A 23,637-nucleotide genomic window follows, 5' to 3' on the forward strand; every position below is an offset into this window, starting at 1 on the left:
GCTGAACTTTAACATCTTTGGTGGCCCAGTTCTTTACCCATCGCCCTGTGGAAGAGTTACGTTAGGAACGGAATGAACTGAAGTGTGCTCACTGCCAGTCTTAACAAAAAATGGTGGCAACTGGTGGAAAAGCTTAATCTCACAGTTTTGAACATGCTTGCACTAAAAGGACCCTGAATAGTCAGGCTTTTCTTTGGTATATGCACTTAACTCTGAATTACAGTTTTCTTACTTGAAGTCGTCAAGTTGTCCATACTGAGTTCCTTTCTAGGAAATAGGGTTTACAGGAAAAGTATCCCTGTCTGTGGCTAAGTCCTAGAGTAGGTAACGTAGATCAGCAATTAGTTGCCCTTCCGGAATGCTTTTTAAATCAGGAAAAGCCTCCCATTAACCCAGTTTCCTTGAACCTTCCCGTCTTACTGGAGAAATTCCCAACCTCTTAGAAAGCTCTCTCCTGCGCAGAGAAAAGGGAGAAGCCTAGGTGCGCCCAGCAGTCAGTTAACTGGGGTCACGTGGCCGTAGGTGCCCGCCCACCGGAGCCGGTCCGCGGTGGGCCCCGCCCCCGGAGCCTGGAGGTCCGGGCGCCTGCTCGGTGCCGCTGGCAGAAGCAGTCGTCTCCACTGCCGGGACGGGCCTGGGCAGATGGCTGCCTGGGGGTGCCGAGCACTCGGAGGACCAGCCTGTGTGCCGGAGTAGGGCTTCGCTGTAGGGCTCGCTCGCATGTGGATTAACTCCAGAGGTTTTAGGGGATACTTGGGAAAGCATGGTGGCTCATGATGAGATTGGAGGTCTCCTGCCTATTAAAAGGACTATCCGAGTCCTGGATGTTAATAATCAGTCCTTCAGAGAACAAGAGGTAAGACCGAAAGAAAACTTAAGCCAGAGGAATGTTTTCTGATTCCACGGAACTTTTCAGATTTTTAACGATATGATTTTAAACTTAACTTTTGATCTGAGTGTTGAAATACGTGATTTTTATGCAAGTGGGAAACGCGTCTGGCTCTATGGCTTAAGTTTAGAAACTACTGTGCGGATAGGTTTAGAAGCAGCACAGCTTGAGTGTGCACAAATTTCTACAGAAAGAAAAAGATTGTGAGTGTGCACGCTGCTAAATGTGGTTAAATTGGTCGCTCTTCTGATGCTTAACACATTGTTCTTTTTAACTTGCAGTTAGATTACCTAGTCTGAGGAACTGCTTTATAGGGTAAAAGGAAAATAAGAATCCCTTCCTTGCAAGTTCACACTCGTGAACAAATTGCAACCAAAATGCTATCAGACCTAGTGCTTATTTTTATTTTTCTTTCCACATCTAATAAATTTGTTGTGTGCAGTTTTTTGTTTTGTTTTTTGGTGTTTTTTTTAGAAAGAAAAATACGTTAGAACATTTAGACCATTGAATCATTACTTAGGTACTTCTTCCCTCTTAGCTTTAATCGTCTAAAGTCACTGCGGTTTTTAAAAGTCTTTATGAACATTTATCAAAATAAATCATGATTTTCGTGCCATTTTACTTAATTTTGACAACTGATTTAATCTTATGTGGATATTCTATTTATACTGGTTACTACAATATATATACTGTATGGTATATATACTGTCTTCTCACTTACGTGATAGAAATAGTGTTCCTGGGGGCGCCTGGGTGGCTCAGTCGGTTGGCGGTCGTACTCTTGATCTCAGCTTAGGGCTTGCTCTCAGGGTGATGAGTTCAAGGCTAGCTTTGGACTCCACACTGGGTGTGGAGCCTACTTTAAAAAAAAAAAAAAAAAAAGAAAGAAAGAAAGAAAAGAAATACTGTTCCTGTACTCAATTAACTATATACTACTTTTTTTTTTTTTTTTAATGAGCAGCAGGCAAAAGTTTATTCTAGCCTAAGATAAGATCACAAAGTAAGAATAGTATGAAAGCTCTCTTTACAGAGAGGGGGCATTCCAAAGCGATGCCCCAGTTGACTATATACTTCTTGTCTCAATTGTGATAGTTTGTGGCTGTGTACTTCTATCAGAACTTACCAAATTATACATTTTAAATATGTGCAGTTTATCGTGTACCTCAGTAAAGCTGTGTCTCATGCATACAACTTGTGGTAGTTAAAATAGCTGCCCACTTCAGGAATTGTGCTTTTGTTTGGTGTACTTTCAGCTTTGGTGTTTGTTATGGTTTTGGTTTTCGCTTTTATGTTTCGGTTTTCTCAAAATGTGTAAGCATTTCCTTTGAGTAGAGCAAGTCCTACAGGGTCATCAGTGTAAATACTGAAACTGATCGTATTTCGGACCATCAAGAACTAGCCTTTTTTGTTGGTATCAGACACTGGCCATGTTACTGGCACACCTTTATTCCAAAGATGAAAAACAACAGGAGTGTTGTCAGGTTTTTAGTACTAGCAATAACAGCCTTAAATAAATGATTAAATTTGACTAAAAAAAATTTCTATTACTAAGTAGAAAGGGAAGAAATCCTATGTGATCATAACTCTTTTATCTTTTTATAAATAATTTTTTCTTTTCAGTTTTCTTATTTTAAAGCTCTTGCCAAATAGAGGAAAAGGTTATTCATCCAATAAACCAAACAAATAAACCCAGATTTAATACTTTTTTTTTCTTTTTAACTATGGTTTTGTTTTTTTTGTTTTTTTTTAAGTAAGTGCGCCCAGTGTGGGGCTGGAACTCACAACCCCAAGATCAAGAGTCACACGCTCTACCGACTGAGCCAGCCAGGCGCCCCATACTGTATTTTTTTTTAAGTGCCTTGATTTGGTTGACGGTGGAAGAGACCTTTCTATCCTATCCTCTTTTGTGACATCATTAGTAGAAAAAAAACTTTCTCCAAAAAAAAAAAAAAAAAGACTGAGTTCACAACAGAATGTTTCTATGTTTTTGCTTTTATATGCAAGATACATCTCAGTAAGAGACTTCAAATCCATCTTAACAAATTTCTGTGTACAACTGGGTTATTAAAATAAATTGATTAAAAACTCAGTGTAAGAGTAGATATCCTAAAATAAAAGAATGCATGCAATTGCCTGGCTAAACTAGATAGTCTGGTTAAAACCTAACCTAAATAAACAACATAAATTTATGTTTGAGGGTATTGGGGTATTTTTCCATTTCAGTGACCTTTGGCCCTGGTGAGAGGTTGGCTCCAGTAGAAAGCTCTTGAGTGTATAAAACTTGTTGGTATTCCTTGTTTATTCGTGTAGATTTTCAGATTGTCTTTTGAGGAGGGTGCATAGTTTCCCCATCTGCACTCATTCTTTAAGCTTTTTGTGTTCACTGTAACACTGTTAACAAACAGCACTCCAGAACAAAAATAACAGCAGTAACGAAACCATTATGTAAGCCTTATTTTGAGTGATGATAAGAAAGGTAAGACCCTACCCTCTCTTCCTTCATCACCTCCGAACACTGGGCCTGCTTTCTGTGTGTGCAGAGCGGCGCACATGGGTGTAATACCAGTTCTCGAAAAACTTGGTCTTTGAAATAGTTTTGTGACAGTGCACATGTTTAGGTTCTTAATAACCAAACCAAGATCATTAAAATGGTTCATCTGGACCTCTAAAGAAAAACTCCTTTTGGTTATAGCTTACATAGGCCAAATCCTATGTTTCTAAAAGGGAGGTTTTTGTCCAAGCCTTCAGGGTGACCCTGTAACATAATAGAGGAAGGTCTAATCCATATCACTTTTCCACAAAAGTTTTCTGTATATTTTTCTCAAATACTGTATGTGTATCCTAGAACCAGAAGTGAGCCATATTCAGCGTTACGACTTTACGTTTCAGCTACACTTTATAAGTTACTAAAATTTTTCATACTCTTGAAATACGTATGTTAAAAGTTTGTGTTGTGTCTCCTAAATATTTATCATCTATGTCCTTTTAGTAAGGCAGTAAGGCCTTTACTTTTGGATCCCCAGAAACATGTGTGAAAAGTACAGAGGTGTCCTCCCCTCCTCGCCCCCCACACCCCAACCCATATTTCCTGATTTAGTGCCGTACTTACAGGGACGTTTGAAGAGTCTCCTACTTGAGTGACTGAGCTAGCCTGCACTCTTACCAAGACATTTTAGATGAGGTAAACTCAGGAGACTACCATATCCTCTGAAGATGTCACATCGGTGGCCTTCTGAAGGGCTGCAGAACATACTTAACCAGTACATACTGCTTCTGCGCATTAATAACTTGTCACCCTAAATAGACCACGTAAACAAAATCTGTATCAATTTCAGAAAGATGCTTTAGATATATCTACATTTAATTATCTGAATCTAAATTCTGTAGTTTAAACCTTAAATACCACATAATTTTGAGTTCCTAGGAAATTAACAGTTGAACATAACTGATCCTATAAAGAAAAGGATTTTTTATCATTACCTTGATGTTGTGTAATAAAATAGATACCAAAAATCTTTTCCTCCCATCCGAATTAGCTCTTCTTTTCAAATTCATTGGGAAGAGCACCTTCCAAAGACTCTTTAAATTGAAATTAAATATTTTGTGACTTAGCAGAAAGTCAACTTTGTTCTGCTTTAAACGGGGAAGAGGAATTAACCTCTGTTTCCAAGAAGGAACAGAACTTTCTGACAGCTGCTTTGTTTCTAGTTACCATTGGCCTGTCTTACTTTGTGAGGAGGTAATTATATCTCTGTTCAAACAGAAGACTCTTTGTGCCGTCTTCACTAAATGGAAAGGAATGCCTCGTGCAGGACCTTCTGTCGTGCATGTGTCACTTGAGTCTTGCACAGATGTGCGTTGGAAAGGCGTTCGCACAAGTCCTTGGCCTCACAGTGCGTCTGTCATTTTCCTACATATCTTGAAGGTTTCTTTTTTAGTGCATTTAACATTTGCACGTGAGTGATTTTGTATTCAAAGTTTTACTTTAGGATTAATTCTTTTGGTGGGGGAGGGTCGGTTTACAACACTACCTCTTACGTCCTTCAAAGACCTGCTCTGATTCTCTCCACAGCCTCCTCACTCCATAAGTCACGCTCCCTTCTGGTACGTGTGTACCTGTGCGTGTGTAGCTGCGGGTGTATACTGCGGGAGCTGGCTCAGGTCTCCTTGCCTCACTGAATATTCAAATCGTTGAAGCTTCTTTCTGGAGGATTTTGACTCTTTCTGCCATTTTGTTCTTCATTTATACTAAGGGAATTATTTTTACTCCATTTTCTGACCCCTTACTTTAGTCATATCAAAGAATTTTTAGAAAGAATTTTCATCTGCCCTTTTTAAATGCTAATTTTTAAGTGTTGTCTTTATCTTTAATTTTAATTTTATTTTCAAGTGTGTATTTAATCGTATGTCCTTCTGAACTGTCAGCAGAGTTATTTTGTCAAGTGTGCCACAATTGTCAAAAGCACCAAATACAAACAAATAATTACACCCCTCAGACATGAAAAAGCCAGAGCTGTGGTATGATCTGATGTCCTTTATTTCAGTACCTGTATGAGTCACCTGATGGTATGCCTCCATTTTCCTAGAAGTAAAGTGAGAGTAATACAAGCTGTAAAAAGCCTTGAGATCCTTGAATATCAAGTGATGTTTGCTAACCTATTACAAACAATACATGTAGAACAATAAGTATTTCTTCTAAAATTGTATATATTTTTCCTTTAAGTGAATAAATTGTTTGAGAGCGAACCTAATTATTCCAAAATCCCAGTGTTTGTGTACTAAGTGGAAATATTTCTCAGAATGTTAGTAATAGCAGAAATTTCATGTGTTCCAGGCCCCGTTCAAGCCATTTAAACATATCTTACTTACTCTTCGTAACAACTCTGGGAGAGAAGGTCTAAGGTCTAACATGAGCCCCGTTTTACAGATAAGAGAACTGAGGCCCAGGATATTCCCTAGCAAGTGCCGGAGCAGGCTCTGGACCCAGTCCGTCTGATTCCAGAGCCCGAGTGCCCTCCTAACCACTGTCCTGCCTCTGCTTGAATACAGGGACACTCTGCCTTCAGAGTTGACCCTTTCCAGGACAGAGATGTTTATTTAGAAGCTGATCCCTAACTGAAGTATTTAAGAATGAAATGATACAGTGTCTGGGATTTGCTTTAAAATAGGTGAAGCAAACTCTTACATCGAAAACTGTCGAAGCTGAGTGATAAGCACGTGGGACCATTATGCTGCTTTTCAGTTTTGTGTATATTTGAAATTTTTCATAATAATCAGGTACTTTTTAAAAGTGACTGTAAATGAATTAAACTAAAAAGTTCTATGGGATTCTGGAATCTAATTCATTTTAGTTTTTCTTTTGTTAATGATAATATTCTGTTCTCAAAGTGATACTCACCTGCCTTTCTCATGGCCTTTATTTTTTTCATAATTTACTGTTACTCATTAGTGTTCTTAGCATTTTAACAATAGAGGACAACATTCAGGACACGCCTGGGTGGCTCAGCCAGTTGAGCGTCCAGCTCTTGATTTCGGCTCAGGTCATGATCCCAGAGTCATGGGATTGAGCCCCACACAGGCTCCACGCGGAGTATGGAGTCTGCTTGAGATTCTGTCTCCCTCTGCCCTTCTCTTATGCACACTCACACACACACATGCTCTCTCGCGCTCTCTAAAATAAAATAATAAACTTTAAAAAGACTACATTCATTTCCAGAGTTCCATATTGCTGCGTTTTATAATGTACAAATACTGGTTTTTTGAGAGTGTTCGACTTTGTCCAAACTTGTTGAGAACCATTATACCTGAACACACATTTAGCGTAACCTGTTTTTGTTTTTACAGGAGCCAAGCAATAAAAGAGTTCGACCTCTCGCCCGGGTCACATCCTTGGCAAACTTGATCTCTCCTGTAAGAAATGGAGCAGTCCGACGCTTTGGTCAAACAATTCAGGTAAGCAGGGGTGGGGCTAGGAGGTGAGTAACGTAGGAAGGGGGCTTTTCAGAGAAGCCTAAATTTGTGTTTTCCTTTGAGTTGTACAAACAGTTTTACACTATTATATTTAAACATACATTTTTTTTAACATGCTGATAAGGAATATTTTTACCAGAACAGTATTTACATAACCTCATTATATTAAGTTACATCTTATATCACAGCAGAGTCTTAAATAGTTTTTATCCCCAAAAGGTAATTCTGACGGATAATATTTTAGAATGATAGATTGAAGCTTGGGCAGATAATTGTTTTATGCATTGAGAAATCTCAGAACTTTGTTTTTAATTTGTCTTTCCAATTTTTTTTTTTAAAAAAAGAGAATAATTACTATCTCCTTTAAATCTTCTCTTTTGTTCACTTCTTTTTTTTTTTGTTTGTTTACTTTTAAGTCATTTACCCTTCGTGGTGACAGCAGATCCCCGGCTTCTGCCCAGAAGTCATCGAGCAGATCAACAGCCCCCACACCTTCCAAAAGGAGAAGCAGTGTGCTATGGTCCGAGATGCTGGACGTCAGCATGAAGGAGTCTTTAACTACCAAAGAAATCAAACGTCAGGAGGTGAGCTAGCATTCAACTAAGAAATCTGTCTCATACTAAAAAATCGTCTTTTTTTTAAACGTAGGTTTTCAGAAGAATACATTTTTATATTTGAGTGCTAATTTGTAACACATGCTGAGCAGGAACACTGTAATGGGTGGTGGTCATCAAAGTTAACTCTGATGGGGTCAAGTTCTAAAGCGTGTGGCAACCACTTAATGGAGATTCCATTCTGAATTCTGGTTTTCAGATTGAGTCCCTTTAAAGAGCGCTATTCATAACTTCAGTTAAATAATTCATGATAAGTATCAATTGTATATAATTTTCCTTCCTCGAAGGAATGACCTACAGTATTTGCTGGATTTTTTTTTTTTTTTTTAAGGCAATATATGAAATGTCCCGAGGTGAACAGGATTTAATTGAGGATCTCAAGCTTGCAAGAAAGGTCAGTAAATAACTTTTTATCATGTGCTCTAGTTTTAAAAAACTTTATTTAACAAATTATAAAGGATAAAACCTTCTTCTATAGTTTCACATCTCTTCAAATATGAATATCAGTAGAGCCTGTTTGAGTATTAACATATACTTTAGTTTCTTTGATGTGTAATAAATGAAATCCACGCTAGCTTTTATGTAGTCAGTCATGCTTGTGTTCAAGAAGGTCTCTCATTATGTTTTATTTGCTTGATCGCTTTGCATGACCCACTTTTCCCCCTCTGATAGGCCTACCATGACCCCATGTTAAAGCTGTCTATTATGTCAGAGGAGGAACTCACCCAGATATTTGGTGATTTGGACGCTTATATACCTCTCCATGAAGGTAAGATACGCCATTGAATTCTCATTGGTATCTGAACAGCATTAGCAGAAGTTGTTTTGAATCTGAACTTCTAACTTAGCGTGGAGTTATTTTTTTAAATGAGCGTATTATTGGTATCTCTGCCTTTTTCCACTTCAGATCTGTTGGCAAGAATAGCAGAAGCAACGAAACCTGGTGGAACAGTGGAGCAGATCGGTCACGTTCTTGTGAACTGGGTATGAAGTGAGCTGCTGACACCAGATAGTTTTTACATATATGCCATACTCCTCATCTGTGGCGAATACCAGGTCCATTGGGTCCACTGACTGAATTCAGAAGACAGATAAACAAGGCATTAAAACTGAACAAAATTAGATAGCTGTAGGAAGTTAACAGTCTTGGCTTAAAAAGAGACTTCATGACTGATACGGGTTTGTTTGTTTTAAAAATATGATCCTCTTTGGGCACAGATCCCACATTACGTGTTTTACTGTTTCAGTTAACGTTTGAGTGCCTGCCAGATGACAGGTGCTATTGTAGGAGGGACCATGGGGGGTTCCGTGAGGAGAGACATCTCTACACTTACACTTTAGTGAGAGGACAGTCGGGAGCACGAGCAGTCCCAAGGTTGGTGGTGACGGTGGTAGAGGGACCCGCGGTGCCCTGGGAAAATGGAAGACTAGCATCCAGCCGAGGCTGGGAGAAGGCAGAGATCGTCGGTCTCCGGTTGGATTTAGCCAAACTGTAGGGAAATTAGGAAAGGATACTCTGATGTTGGCCCGGGATCCCATCCCACCCCTGTTACATCTGCAGGGAGGGCCTCACCGCTTATTAAAACTTTCAAGAATTAGCTATAAGGCTTGTGTTGTTTTCACAGGCTTACTGATGGCCTAAATCACAACAGGAACTTACCGTACTGTGTTTTCGCTTCCTCTCCTTCAGTTGCCGGGCCTGAATGCCTACAAAGGCTACTGTAGTAACCAGTTGGCGGCCAAAGTTCTTCTTGATCAGAAGAAACAGGACCCGAGAGTCCAAGACTTCCTCCAGCGGTGTCTTGAGTCTCCCTTCAGTCGAAAACTAGATCTTTGGAGCTTCCTAGATATTCCTCGAAGCCGCCTGGTCAAATACCCTTTGCTATTAAAAGAAATTCTTAGACACACTCCAAAAGACCACCCTGATATTCAGCTTCTGGAGGAAGCTGTAAGTCCAGTAGAAGATTCTTAACACTTTTCAAGTTTATACGTTAACTTGCCTTGGAAAGGTATATACAGTGGTGCTGTCAGACGTCACGAGTATTGCCACACGGTGAAACGTTCTGCTCTTCTAGGCACCCAGGACGTTAGTACGCTAAGCAATAGAGAGACGTGTAATGCATTTTATAGTTATGTTTCAGGTAAAAGACTGGATTCTAATATCTGAGCCCTCGCACTAGCTAGCTGTGTGACTTTGGGCGGGTCACGCAGTTTGGCTGAGGCTGTTTCATCTGTAAAATGCAGGGACTAACTGAATGATCGGATTTCTAGAGGCCATCCGAGCTTTATCCTGTCGTTTTAATATGTTTTAGGCCTGTAAGGAAACAGTTAAATTAATGTGCTGAAAATGCTTCCTTGATTTCCTGATAATTTTTAGATACTGATAATACAAGGAGTTCTCTCTGATATCAACTTGAAGAAAGGCGAATCGGAATGCCAGTATTACATTGACAAACTGGAGTATCTGGACGAAAAGCAGAAGGACCCTAGAATTGAAGCAAGCAAAGTGCTGCTGTGCCACGGGGAACTGAAGAATAAAAGTGGACATGTGAGTGTGTTTGCACACTAACACGAAGTGAGCGATTACCTTTATCTTCCTGCCGTATTTCATTTCTTCCGTGTAAATTATGAAGCAGGTTTGTAAAATTCATCACACAACGAAAGGTTACTGGTGTTTATTTTACGTTAACAGCTGTGGTAAAGCAGACTTTGGTTTCTGTTGTGACAGACTGACTTCAAATAAATGCCTTGGTGGAGAATGCTTAATAGTTGATTCTTTAGTTCTGAAGCAACTTGAATCAACTTGTTTGCCTAGGGGTTCCTTTGGGAATGAATTACCAGTTTCCTAATAAAAGCGCATGTCCTTCAGAAAAATTTTTGAAGACTTCACAATGATGGAAGGAGCCGTTAGCACTACTGAACAACTTTCTACGGCAGAGGGAATGAAAGCAAACTTATTTTTTAAATATTGATTATAAAAGCGCCTGCTAGAACCAAGGATAAGCCTGGTGTGGTGTTTTTGTTCCGTCACGTGCTTTTCGGAAAGAAGCCCTTTTTTTTTCAGTTTATATTCTGATTCCAGGTAGTCAGCCCGCGGTGTATATCGGCTTCAGGTGCACAGTGCAGTGATTCCACAACTTCCTGCATCACCCGGGGCTCCTCACGGGTGCCCTCCTGAATTCCCATCCACCCCACCCCGGGAAGCCCAGCGCATGAGCTGAGGTTCTTTTCAGAGAAAGTCGAAGCCCGACCTGTCTGATTTCTGTCGTGAGGCCTGACTGTTCTATAAAGGCTTACGGTTGTGCGGGACGAGGTAGAACCACTGGCACTTTCACCGGCTTGCGTTTCCATCCTCACTTTGTTAGGAAACCGTGGTGCGCGGTACTGGTGTCTCCAGTCACGTTCCTGCCGGTGGGTCTCCGCGGTGCGTGGCGTTTACTCAGCTGCGGCTTAATCTGATGTTAGCCGCCGATAAAGATGGGTTCATACCGCGTGAGGTTCGAGCAGCTCTCCGCGGAGGACGTGCAGAGCCTAGCAGGCGCTGCGTTAGGAGGTCGTTGGTAGGGCGATGGTAGTCCGTGAATTTGATGAAATTAGTAATGTCGAAGCAAGACATTTCCATGGTGGGTTTCAGGCACTTCAGATCACCGAGTTCCACGTTGAGGAAGTATTCGTTTCTTGTTTCTCCAGAAACTGCACATATTCCTGTTTCAAGACATCTTGGTTTTGACGCGGCCTGTTACACGAAATGAGCGTCACTCTTACCAGGTTTATCGGCAGCCGATCCCCGTCCAAGAGCTGGTCTTGGAAGACCTGCAGGATGGAGACGTGCGAATGGGAGGGTCCTTTCGAGGGGCTTTCGGCAACTCAGACAAAGGTACAGATGCAGAGTCTCAAGCCGTGTAAACACACGTAAGCTCAGAGCCTACGTGAATTGAGTTGTGGTCTCCAAGAATTCTGTCCCTGCACGAAACGTCTGAAATGAGGCGGATTCCCTTTTCTTGCGCCTGGTCCGCGCGCCGAGCGAGGCGACGTGCTGCCCCCGCGCCAGCCGGCACGTCTGAGAAGTCGCGTGCGGGCCTCTCGTGAAGTGTCCGCCTGACACACGTGCACGTGACGGAGCCGCTAGCACCCGTGTGAAAACGTATGATTTTGTTCCCAGTCGACTTCTTAAAAGTCTCATTTACGTTTCTTATTCTTCCAGCTAAAAATATCTTTCGAGTTCGCTTCCAAGACCCGTGTCCGGGCCAGTCCCACACCCTGCAGGCCAACGACGTGTTCCACAAGCAGCAGTGGTTCAACTGCATCCGCACCGCCATCGCGCCCTTCCAGCCGGCCGCCGGCGCACCCCAGCCGCCCGCAGAGGGTGAGGAGAACACCCCCGCCGCCGCCGGGACCGCCGCGCTCCAGAGAAGGGCGTCCGTGGCCTCCGGTGTGACTCAGGTGGAAGTCGGCGGAGACGCTCCGGAGTGCGGCTCCCCGGGGCGCGCGCCAGATGACACGAAGGGTGCGAGAGCTCAGCAGACACGGTCCGGCTTCCGGAAGGCGAGGGACACAGCCCCGTTCGGTGGCAAACGGAAAGAGACTTTGGTATAAAGGAAGTTCTGTGTATTCACTGGTGGAGAGACTGTTTATTTATAAATGTGTACAGTTTTTTTCGTGTAATGTGAGCGTGGGAGCGTCGCAGGGCTACTACTTACGGCCGGTCCTAGCATTTTCTGTGTTTTCGGTTGGTTTTGGTTGTTGTTCCTTTTTTTTTTTTTTTTTTTTTTAATGGCAGCTAAAGATATACGCAGATTACTGTTAAACTGTAGGCCCCCCCCTTTTTTTTAAAGATGTTTTCCTCAGATTATTTAGAATATGCAAGCCTGGTATTTTTAATCAAATGAAATATTTATGAAATGGATTTTCTCTTTATTCTGCATTCATCGTGACTTTCTAATACCAACCAATTGTGATATTTACAATATTTGCTAAAACCTAAAGTTTTGCAAATACGGGATTTTACCAGTGTTTCTTTGATAAACTTTACATGCAACTAAAATCTATGTGGAATATGTTTGTAATATTTTAGAACTTAACACTGAAACATAAATTCCTTGGAAAACAAACCATAAGACTTAATTAAGTTTTCCATTGTATCAACTGGAATGCTTTATATTTGTTTTTCACTGCACATTCCTCATTTTTCATCCATTTAAACTGCCAAATACTTAATTTTTTTTAATTTGTAAAGTAGTTTTTAGTATTTGCTTTGATTTTTTTTTACTTCAGTGCTTTTGCCTTTTCAATTGGCATGTCTTTAAAGTATTCTTCCTCTTTGATTAAAAATGTGTGTATGTGTGTGTGTGTGTGTGTGTATATATATATATATACATATATATATCTTTTTTTTAAATCAGTGACTTTACCAAGTGAAACCAAGCCATACTGTTTTTGAGCCAATTAAGAAAATTGCAGTTTTTTGAAGTGTAGCATTCAGAGTGGAGACCACACATGAAATGACTCCATATATACTGAAAGAAAACTGCCATAAGGATTTTGTTAAAAGTTTTAGTGTTGTCTGAAAAGCAAGAGGGAAGGCAACTGACCGGTAATAAGTTTAAAAAAAAAAAAAAAAGGGTCTAAGAGAGTAGTTTTGTCTTAAAGTAAAAATGTCTGGTTGTTCCAGAACATGAAAGGAGATAGTAAAAGCTAAACTCGAGGGTGTGTAGTAAGTTGTAGAAGGCTTGGGGGAAGTGAATTTAATTTGCCTTGGTTTACGGGTTTGAGAAGAAGCAATGAAATGTGTGAACATTTGACCATATTAGATCAGTTCTGGTGGATTTATTCATAAGAGGGAAAACGACTGATGGATCTTTTACTGTAAAATGTTTCTTGTTCAGATGAGGCCATAGTCTTTAAGCCCTGTGTCATGGCAGATTTCTAATGGTGATCAATTCCAGTAAATGTTGACTATTATGTGAACTATATCTGGCCAGTGGAAATGAAAATTGAAAAAGGCTGTAAATAGATAATCCAAATGATGTCTCTGTATAAATGAATTATACAATTAAAAAAAAAAAGCACACACACAATCACCTTCAAAGGTTTCTTGGCTGGTGGATGTTGGGGGATATTTGCCAGGAAATGCTGGTACAGCAAAGAGATAATGGCAAGCCTCACAAAAGTTTCTAAAATTCGTATATAACCAAACCTTTGAAATGCACTGGGGAGTAAGGGAAAGATTGAATTATAAGGTCAAATTTTGTGCATCTTCTTACACCATTTAGAATGCAGTGTAATCAGAAATAGCTGTTGGATTGAAGATAGGTGGACATCTGGCCACTTTCTGGATATAATAGTAAAGCTAATAGCAAAGCATCCTGATGCATTTCAGATTTTGTCTTTTTTAAAGAATGTTTTTTAATGTTTATTTTTGAGAGAGATGGTGCGAGCAGGTGAGGGGCAGCGAGGGAGACAGCTGATTCAGATTTTAATTTAAGCATCTCAGGTTTCTAACTCTGGAAATGCAAAGTCAAAAGTATAGGTTACACCAACAGTCACGATCTAAAAAGAAAGCAAGATTTCGGATCATTTCTAGAGATGTTCTATAGAATATCATTCCTTCCAGAATCACCTTGATCAGCTTCTGAAGTTACAGAGACAAGTTCAAATGCTGTTAATGGAACGATTTTTTATCAAAAACTGTTATCTCCCTTTGGTTCACTCAAGGGAGAAAATAAGACTCAGAAGCTGTAATGAACACTTCAGAAATTACATCTGTATTTGAGACCATTTGATGATCTAGCCCAGTAGTTCTAAAACCAGTTTGGGCATCAGAATCACCCAGGAGTGGTTTTAAAAAATATATAAAGGTAAGTGGACCTATCCCCTAACTCCTCCCTGTACAAACACCCATTTCGCTGACTCAATATCTTGGGGGGGGAAAGGGTGGTAAGAGTGAAGGCTGATGACTTACATTTGTAAACATTCCCTCCTAGTACTTCTGATACAGAGAATGCCTTGGGTCAGCACTTAGTAATCGCTGATCTGGCCAAAAGATGTTATGTAAATGATCTGTAATCAGTATGGGCATATATCAAACTTTTGGTTTGCCTTAAAATATTCAGGGTCTGTTAAGTAAGTGGTATTTCTTTTCTTTCCTAATTTTCTTCAGTTAGTGTGCTTCTATACTTTGAGCAAAGTTAGTCTTTGCCTGGGAAAGTCTTTTTAAACTCGGTGCTCAGTCTCAGGATGTATGCACACAAGGTGGTAAGGGAAACTAAGGCCCCTGAATTGACTCTAGCAGTGCGTGGGAAGCCAGCATCATTAAATCACCCTTGAGTCTGTAAGACTGACGTTTCCTCAACCGAGTCAGGTGGCGGGTTATTTTCGTGCCAGCGAGATTTCTGTTCAGTGCTTTTCTCTGTGTGCAGATCGAGCACAGTACTTGGTTATTAAATATATAGAGAACCCTCATATTACTCAGTTAATTTTACAAACATCAGCAAATGCCTAATTAAGGGTTCCATCTGTCAATCTCGGTAACTGAGATGCAGGAAGACCGAGTAGGCGCGTCTTAAGTTTGTCTTCATCATACTCATCGGTTTAAATTCCCACCTGTCCCTAGAGATGAAACCGGTCTTCGTTGTGTCTCTAAGACCAGGGGGTTCAAAGTAAATGATACCTCAACCTACTTGGGCTTTTCTTAACCAACATTCATGAACACCTACGAAAGAATACTATCCCTTTGTCCACTGAACCTAGTTCCCATGAGACGAGTATCCTATCAAAGAAAGTCTCCCTCAATCCAGAGGACTCTGGAACCTTCTAGATCCAAAGGAGTTTTGATTTTTGCCTGCATATTTGAACAACCCCAGAACCAACCACAAGTCTAAGGATGTCTCAGATACAAGTGATTCCTCGGGTCCAGTGGTACGTGATCTTGGGTCATGAGTACTTTGAGACTCTAACAGAAGCCATGGGCCCTCTCCCACCAAGAAAACATGTACATGTGTATACACACCCACACCAATTAGGGGGGGTTCGGGGATATTCTCAAACCCATCTATTGGCCCCAACTTAAGATTTGCTCAAGTCTGTCCTGACCAGGACCTCTTTAGGGAAACATGCGATGGAGTCTCAATTTAGAAAATATATAAAAGGAAATAAAATATAAAGGAAAATATTAAAAAAAATTGCCTCAAGAGAATGAGAAGACTCCCCAGACTGGGAGAAAATAGACACATCTGATAAAAGACTATTAACCAAAATTTGCCAAAAAGCAAAAAACCTTAAAATTTTACAGTAAGAAAATGAACAAACTAGTTAAGAAATGGACAAAAGACCTAAACAGACACCTTACTGAAGGAGATACACAGGTGCCAAGCACAGGCAAAGACAGCCAACATCGTATGTCACTAGGGAAGTGTGTGTTCCAACAAGAATCCACCCCAACCCGTCAGAGCGGTGAGATCCGGGCCATTCAACACGCTGGCCGTGACATGGAACAGCAGGGACTCCGCTCCTCGCCGATGGGAGCACAGAACGGCGCGGCCACTTTGGAAGACAGTTTGGCGGTCTCTTACCAAACTACGTGCTGCAAAACCCGCCATGTGGTCCGGCAATCATGCTCTTTGGTATTTACCCAAAGGGGTTGAAAATTGATGTCCACACACAAAAACTTATACATGGATGCTTACAGCAGCTTTATTCACAATTGCCAAAACTTAGAAACAACCAAGACGCTCTTGGTGATAAACCAATCATGAACGGTCTTCAGCACTAAAAAGAAATGAGCTCTCAAGCCCTGAAAAGACACAGAGGAATCTTAAATGCGTATGACTTAAGTGAAAGAAGCCAATCTGAAAAGGCTCCATACTGTGTGATTCCAACTTTATGACATTCTAGAAAGGGCAGAGCTAAGGAGACGGTAGAGCTCAGGGGTTGCCGGGGGTCGGCGTGGGAGACGGGACGAACAGGTGAAGCCTAGGGTTTTCAGGGTTATAGTGTGTGTGATACTATAACGGTGGATACGTGTCACTGTACGTTTGTCCAAACCCACGGGATGGACATCACCAAGAGTGACCTCTAATGTAAGCTATGGACTTGGGGTGACGGTTCACAGACCATCGTCCCGCTCTGGTGGGGGATGTCGATGGTAGGGGAGGCTGAGGGGGAACGGGAGCAGAGGCTGGTGGGAAATCTACACTTTCCACCTGCTTTGTTTGTGCACCTAAAGCTGCACTGAAGAAAGTCTATTCTTGGAAAGAGAAAAGCCATTACCCAGACCCAGGAAAACATGTGCAGTTAGGAAGACACATCTTTTAAGTCCTATCTACAGAGACCAAAACTGGAGTACCACTAGGGGTATCAGACATGGGATGGAAATGCTCAGCCAAGTGAGAAAAGTGACCCACGTGGATGCGTCTGCGCCACAAGCCGCGCTCTCGAACCATGGCTGCTTAGGGAAACTGTGTCCCGAGGCCAGGGTCTCCACCTCCGACACCGGCCCCGGCCACTCGGAGCAGCCAGGGCCTAGGGTGTGAGGGTGAGCGAGGCCGGGCCCCCTCCGCTCGCAGGGGGCAGAGGAGGAAGGTAGCAGAGTCAGCAGCCACGCCCCAGCTGGCTGGGGAGGGGACCTCCGAACCTCGTCTGTCCTCCCCAAGGCGAGCCTGGGATGGGAGCTGGCCTCCTTAGCTGGGGTCCACCAACGCGGGGTAGAGGCTCACCGCCTTGGCACCTCTCTTCCCTCCCCCGCCTCTGCCGGGCAAGGGACGCAGGGCCTGGGTTCCATCTGCACAACCCCACCCAGGGCTGGGCGCTCACCCCAGTAGAGTCGAGGATGAGATCATGGGGAGCCAGGCTGCACTGGGTGATGGGTCCAGGCCCTGCTTCTAGCAGTTTAAGCTCCTGCTGTCAGTTGGACGTGACCTGAGAGGCTGGCGTCAGGCCCCCTCCCCGCCTGGAAACTGCTCCAGGGCTGGAAAGGAGTGTAGTCTGACATCACCACCCTCTGCCAACCCTCAAGCATAGACCTCGTGTGTCTCCTCCCCGGCCCCCAGCACACCCTGCCCGCGCCTGCCTGCCTGCCTGCCTGTGTTCTCTTCTTCTTGGGTGCTTTCCAGGTGTGAGCTCAGCCCTCCACTCCCCACCCAACCGTCGGAGGAATGTGGATCCTGTGATCACAGGGCAGGGGGAGAGGGGAGCGCTCCCTGAGGGCCTGTGGAGAGGGAGGAGGGGGAAGATCTGGGGGAGCAAAACTCAGCGTGGAGCTGGAACCCCTGTTTCCTATCCCATCTCCGATGCTTCTGCACAGACCCTCTCTAGGGACAGGACAGGAGGGAGGGGCTGAGCACAAAGTCTGTGCCCCAAAGGAACCGGTGACCTGAGACGCGGGGCAAACCTCACAAGCCACACGTATAAAATAGCCAGCGTAGCACCCTTCCATTCCATCCAAGGGGTAGTGCACCTTACGGGGTGGCGGATGTAGCTGGAAACTCTGCAGACACGGCCTTTAGACTCTGGGGGTCTGGGCACACCTGTGGTCACGAGTGCTCGTCCCCGCGGGTAATGCGCTTTTGCCAAAGGAAATGGCGCACGGGGCGTGCAGATACACACCCTATCTGCGAGCAACCACGCAACCACGAAACCACGTTTGCCTACAGGGAAGGCGCACGGAACAATCTTTTCCAGCCATGGAAACTATTTCTGTCTTTCCCTGCTGTTGTAACTCACAGCCAGGTCCTCCAGGCTTGATCTGCCAGAACTTTCCAATGAGCTTCTTTGTTGCGGTAACAGACAAGCACAGCCTTAGCGTCTGTCCGCCCAACAGCCCACGTTCAAAGGATGTGAAGCTTTCCGTTGCTTCTGAGAGGTTCTGAAATCCGAGCACGTGTGAGAAGTGGCACCCTCACCGGGCAGCGTCCAGCATCCCGCGTACCCCCCCTCCACCCCAGGCCGCTCAGGTCTGCACGTCTCACACAGCTTCGCCACCTGGAACACCGTTCCTCTGCCCTCCCTCCCTCCCTCTGCCTGGCGACCTCCTACTCATCCTGCAAGACCTAGCCGGACCTTACCGCTGCTAGACAGCCTGCTCTGCCCCCCACCCCCCCGACGGGCCCGCACCCGCCCGCTCAGGGATCTGCGGCTGCTGCGACACAACACTTTCCACTTCGAGTGTCACCTGAGCTACCAATCTCTGAGCTACCAAACACAGAGAATGTGTTTACTGAATGAACCACAGAGGCCAAATTATTTCAGCTCCATGTTAGCCAGAATCCAGGCACAGGGAGTTAGCTGGTCGGGGTGCACAGGCTCCCAGACCTGGGCGGGCCTTCCAGATGGCCTCTGATGAGTCCTGCCTCTTGGACGCACACCTTCTCAGGTCCCTTCCCACAATGCTTCATGGCTGGTCTGCATGGCACAGACGGAGATGGACAAGGCGCCGTGTGACTTCCCAGCCACTTCTGCTTGGAGGTCTCTGGTCACTCACTCTGGAGGAAGCCAGACACATGCCGTCAGGACACCCAAACAGGCTTGCGGAGAGGCCCCGGGAGGCAGAGCCGAGCCTCCTGCCCATGGCCCACAACAGCTTCCCCAGCTTTTGGGGGTCACTTGGGGGCAGAGCCCCCCAACTCGGAATCAGACCTCACCCACTGCAACCTCATGAAAGGTGCTGAGCCAGAACCCCCAGCTAGGTTGCTCCCAGAAAAACTGAGATAATTCGTGTTTATTATAGTTTTAAGCCACGAGGTTTTCGTATCATTTGTTACGCAGCGATAGATAGCTCATACAAGTCCTAAAAGCTCAGCTGGGTTGTTGCTAATGCGGGGAGAATCATGGAGGAGTCCGGCCTGCAGGAACGCATCGGTGCCCTGGGATTTGGACCCAGCCAGAGGGAACAAATAAGAAGTAAATATCAGGACGAGAAACCAAGGCTTGTCTCCCGGGGCCCAGAACAGAGGCATAGGTCACAGAAACACTGAGCAGACATGGCTGTGGTCTGAGCCCTGGGGCCGGCTGCCCTCTCTCCCTGAATCCTGCGTCCCAGCGGACAGAGCAGATGAACTGACCTTAACTGCCCTGGTCTTTCACAATCATACTTGGTTTCACAGCCGGGCACTGACCTGTCGATGCTGTACAGCCGGATCGCAGCCGCGGCACCGAGGGCTGGGCCCCGCTCTCCGGCTCGGGCTTGGTCCACTTCTGGCGGCACGGCCCTCGCGGATGGAGAAGCGGGTTCTCTCTCATCTTCTCCTCTCCTCCCTCTCTTCCTCCCCCACCTCTCTCTCCCACATGGATAACATTGCTAGATGCAAAACAACACCACCAGACTCGTCGCTTGTCAGACCCCTAAACATCGCAGTCCAATAACGGGACCACTGAGAATGACCATTTCTTGGGCACCCGCCATGCGTTTATGGCCAGGCCCACCGCTCCTGCCGGCCTCCAGCCTGCAGTCTGTCCCCTGTTCTTCCTGCCCAGCTCTGTCCTGCCCAGAGAGGGGCCTCACATGTGCCCAACCCACACATCCAAGTTGTGTCCACACCCACACCCTCTCTCCCCGCTCCTTGGGCCGAGGTGTGCAAATGGCAGTGATCCAGTCCCCGGGTCAGAAGCAAACAGGCCCTGTAAGTGGGTGCAGGGTCACTTGGGAGGGGACTCCACATTTTCCTGCACCAGGAACGTGATCCAGAAGTGGGGCGGGGCTCTGGCTGGCATGACCCCTTGGCCCAGAAGAGTCCTGACCTTCTGGGCTTGGCGAGGTGGGGAGACGCCCTAGTGGCCTCCAAAGTGAGGAGCCCAGAGCAGCGGCCCTGATTTCCCAGGCCTGTTGGCAGTGCCTTCCCAGACACTTGAAGCATGACTTCTTGTATTTGCTCCTCATGACGGACAGCGTCTGAAGGTTTGCCCGACGGCAGAGCCGAGGCTCACGTGTGGCTCAGTCTGATCACTGAAGCCCCAGGGCCCCTGCTCAGAGACCTGACTCTGAGCATTCTGGGAGCTAACTGTGTGGTCGAGGCCTGGTCAGCAAACCCAGGTGACAGGTGGAGAGGCCCAGTGACTGACAGGGAGTCGCTGGTGCACCGAGCCCAAGGCCAGAATCCCAGAGGATGTCAGGCAGGGGAGCCCAGGGGCACAGGACAGGGCCCAGCCCAGCAACCCCACCCAGCCTGGCCACGCATCCTGTAGATTCCTGCTCAGGGCGCAGGGAGCAGCCGCACCGGGTCTGAGGCCTTCCTCAGGCTCCCTCTGCAGCCCCAGATCACCAGTCTCCCCACAGGCCTGGAGTCACAGGGGAGCTCCCCGAAAGTGTAGAAGATCATCACCCAGGGCCGTCCTGAGTCCCACCTGCTGCTGGCCTGGGCTCGGGAGGCCCAGACACAATCACCTCGGGCAGTCGCCAAGCTGGGGAGACTGAGGCACACGACCAGAGCCTTCGATTGTGCGGGGGACCCCGAATGGCAGCCTCCACCAGCCAGGACACCCTCCTCTTCACGCGCCACGGGACACGGAGCCGGGTCACCATGGTGCAGCGGCTGTGAAGCGGGCGCTTTGAGGCCCATGCTCTGGAAGACCCGCAGATGTTTGGTCCCCATGTCAGGGACGTGATGGTGGCTCCCAGGAGCCCACGGCTGTTGCACTGGTGCCAGTTTGTATCCTGCATGCGCCCCAAATGCCCCAATGCCGTCGCGCCTGCTTCTGCTTCTCAGCCTTATTTTCTTAATGGACTCAAGCTCCTGTCTGCTGCTACATCCCAAGGAAATGGCCAGAGAGGTATTTCCACGGACTGACGGGGTCGGCATTGGCGTGGCCTGATCTAACCCCATGGGCTCCATGTTCTTTTTCTTTTTCCTTTTTTTTTTTTTCACATTTTAAGCAAGTTCTTTTATTTTATTTTTTCAATTCTATTGTTCTTTTCTTTTTTTAATTGTATTTAACTCCAAGTTAGTTAACATATAGAATAATAATCGTTTCAGGAGTAGAGCCTAGTGATTCATCACTTACATACGACCCCCAGTGCTCATCCCAGCCAGAGCCCTCCTGAATGCCCATCCCCCATTTAGCCCCTCCCCCCACCCACCTCCCCTCCAGCAGCCCTCAGTTTGTTCTCTGGATTTAAGAGTCTCTTACGGTTTGTCACCCTCTCTGTTTTTATCTGATTTTTCCTTCCCTTCCCCTGTGAGTGAAATCATATGATATTTATCTTTCTCTGACTTATTTCACTCAACATAATACCCTGTAGCTCCATGTATGTTGTTGCAAATGGCAAGATTTCATTCTTTTTGATTGCAGAGTAGTATTCCACTGTATACACTATAAGCCCCGTCTTCTTATCCATTCATCAGTCGATGGACATTTGGGCTCTTTTCCATAATTCGACTATTGTCAACAGCGCTGCTATAAACATTGGGATGCACGTGCCCCTTTGAATCAGCATTTTTGTATCCTTTGGATAAATACCTAGTAGTGCAATTGCTGGGTCGTAGGGTAGTTGTATTTTTAATTGCTTTGAGGAGCCTCCATACTTTTTTCCAGAGCAGCTGCACCAGTTTGCATTCCCACCAATCGTGCAAGAGGGTTCCCATTTCTCCGCGTCCTCGCCAGCATCTGTTGTTGCCCGAGTTGTTCATTTTTTGGGCCCAGTGTTCTTGAAATTTACTGTAGGGAGCATGGCAGCTGCACAGCAGACACTCAAAGAGACTGACAGCGACCCTCGGCAGCTGAGCACCCCCCAAGGGACTGTAATGGGGACACACGTGCTGTACTTGTCAAGATGCCACGGACGGAGATAACAAATGGGGACATCAAATATCAGCTGCCAATCAGAGTCACGCTCCGGGACAAGCTCAGAGTGGCAGGCGCGGCTTGTTAGTGGAGCCCGTTGGCCGTGGGCAGGACTTCCGCAGAGACAACGTTGGAAGATTATCCAGGAAAATGCCAGGTGGCCATTCCTCCGCAGCTCGGCTTATGAATCTGAACCCAAGAAACAATTGTGGACTGACTGATACATGCCTCGCTCTGCCGACCTCTGCCCAGGAGCTTATCCCTGAACTGCTTCACCGCTGGAGTGTTTGAGGGCCACGGAGCCCACGTGAGCTGGGAGGCCCGGCAAGAGGACAAGATGCAGATAGGACCACCCTGGAGAGTAATCCTGGGCAGAGCACGCCCCCTCGGCACCTGTCTGCACTTCTGTGTACATCAGAAGCTTCCAGAAGGGGTTGGCCCGAGACCCTGGCTTCAGAGCCCATGCATGCATGCCACAGGCCGGTCTGCTGTCACCTGTCCACAAGGGAACACTTCCTGACGTCATCGAAGTGCACCTTCTTTCTCCATCGTTCCTGGACCTGATGGTCAGTAGTGTCCTCCTGTTTCTGAACTTCAGGCCCATCGTGCCAACCCCGCTAACGGTCCCCGCTGCTCTGCCTGACTGTGGGCTGGGAAGACGAAAGCTACAGGTCACAGAAAAAAAGTGGCCCCACTGCTTTTCTTGATGAGCAAAAACAAAAGTTTTGAGGCCTCACGGAATTTTCCCAAGCCTTTGATGAAATGAATCAGAAGAGCTGGAAGCCGTGACTTTAAAAGGTCTTTAAAAGGTCCCCTCTGTGGTTGCAGCCAGATTGAGGCCTCCAGCTTGAGTCCTGAGACCCTGCTTCTCCCTGGGAGTCTCTGTAGGCGACATTCTCTCCCTGTGTCCCTTGCTGTCTCTCCTCTGTGTCCCCCACTCTCCAGCCTGCCCACACCCAGGCCCATCACCCTGGTGTCCTCAGGGACTCTTGTCAGGCCCATCCCTCTGTGGCCTGGGTCCCTTCCTCCATGTAGGGGACATCTGGTTACCCCTGTGTTTCCAAAAGGTCACTCATCTGAGAGTCACTATCGCTATTTTGCCTTTTTTTTTTTTTGCCCTAGTCTCTACTGAATATGTTGTTGTCTACATGTTCTGTATTTCTTTTAAATGACCACCTTATGTCATGATTATTAAGTAGAAAACCAGCTTCCCTTGCTACAAATAGGAGGAAACAGTAACAATCAGTGTTCTGAAAACAAAATTATGTTAGCAAGTCCTGCCTCAATTCTAAAGGGAGGGCTGCCCTCTCCTTTGTCACTTCCACCATTTTATGTCCTAAAGTCAACCCAGGTACTGTCAGTGGTCAGGTCCCAAAGGTTGGCCACCAGTGA

General features: G+C 45.5%; 1 protein-coding gene and 1 long non-coding RNA gene across 3 annotated transcripts in view; one reads left to right on the forward strand and one right to left on the reverse strand.

Moving 5' to 3' along the window:
• The window catches only part of NET1 (neuroepithelial cell transforming 1), a 60,743-nt gene extending 45,809 nt beyond the window's left edge, over window positions 1–14,934 (forward strand). The window contains exons 1-10 of one of the 2 annotated variants that reach the window (XM_027073325.2): window positions 575–856; window positions 6,734–6,841; window positions 7,276–7,443; window positions 7,805–7,867; window positions 8,146–8,242; window positions 8,381–8,457; window positions 9,164–9,421; window positions 9,851–10,021; window positions 11,164–11,350; window positions 11,678–14,934. In XM_027073325.2, the coding sequence (XP_026929126.1) occupies window positions 764–856; window positions 6,734–6,841; window positions 7,276–7,443; window positions 7,805–7,867; window positions 8,146–8,242; window positions 8,381–8,457; window positions 9,164–9,421; window positions 9,851–10,021; window positions 11,164–11,350; window positions 11,678–12,069 (1,614 nt within the window). In that variant the 5' untranslated portion in view covers window positions 575–763 and the 3' untranslated portion in view covers window positions 12,070–14,934. Of the gene's footprint in view, window positions 1–574; window positions 857–6,733; window positions 6,842–7,275; window positions 7,444–7,804; window positions 7,868–8,145; window positions 8,243–8,380; window positions 8,458–9,163; window positions 9,422–9,850; window positions 10,022–11,163; window positions 11,351–11,677 lie in introns of those variants that run through there. The other variant, XM_027073324.2, reaches the window with a different exon arrangement.
• Window positions 14,935–18,708: 3,774 nt separating this feature from the next.
• On the reverse strand, window positions 18,709–19,734 carry LOC128316268 (uncharacterized). The gene is made up of 2 exons (XR_008299877.1): window positions 19,584–19,734; window positions 18,709–18,950 (listed from the first exon to the last, which is right to left on the reverse strand). It is a non-coding gene; the product is annotated as an uncharacterized LOC128316268 (long non-coding RNA).
• Window positions 19,735–23,637: the final 3,903 nt, after the last annotated feature.

This window comes from Acinonyx jubatus, chromosome B4, assembly GCF_027475565.1.
Source record: "Acinonyx jubatus isolate Ajub_Pintada_27869175 chromosome B4, VMU_Ajub_asm_v1.0, whole genome shotgun sequence".
NCBI classification, from domain to species: domain Eukaryota; kingdom Metazoa; phylum Chordata; class Mammalia; order Carnivora; family Felidae; genus Acinonyx; species Acinonyx jubatus.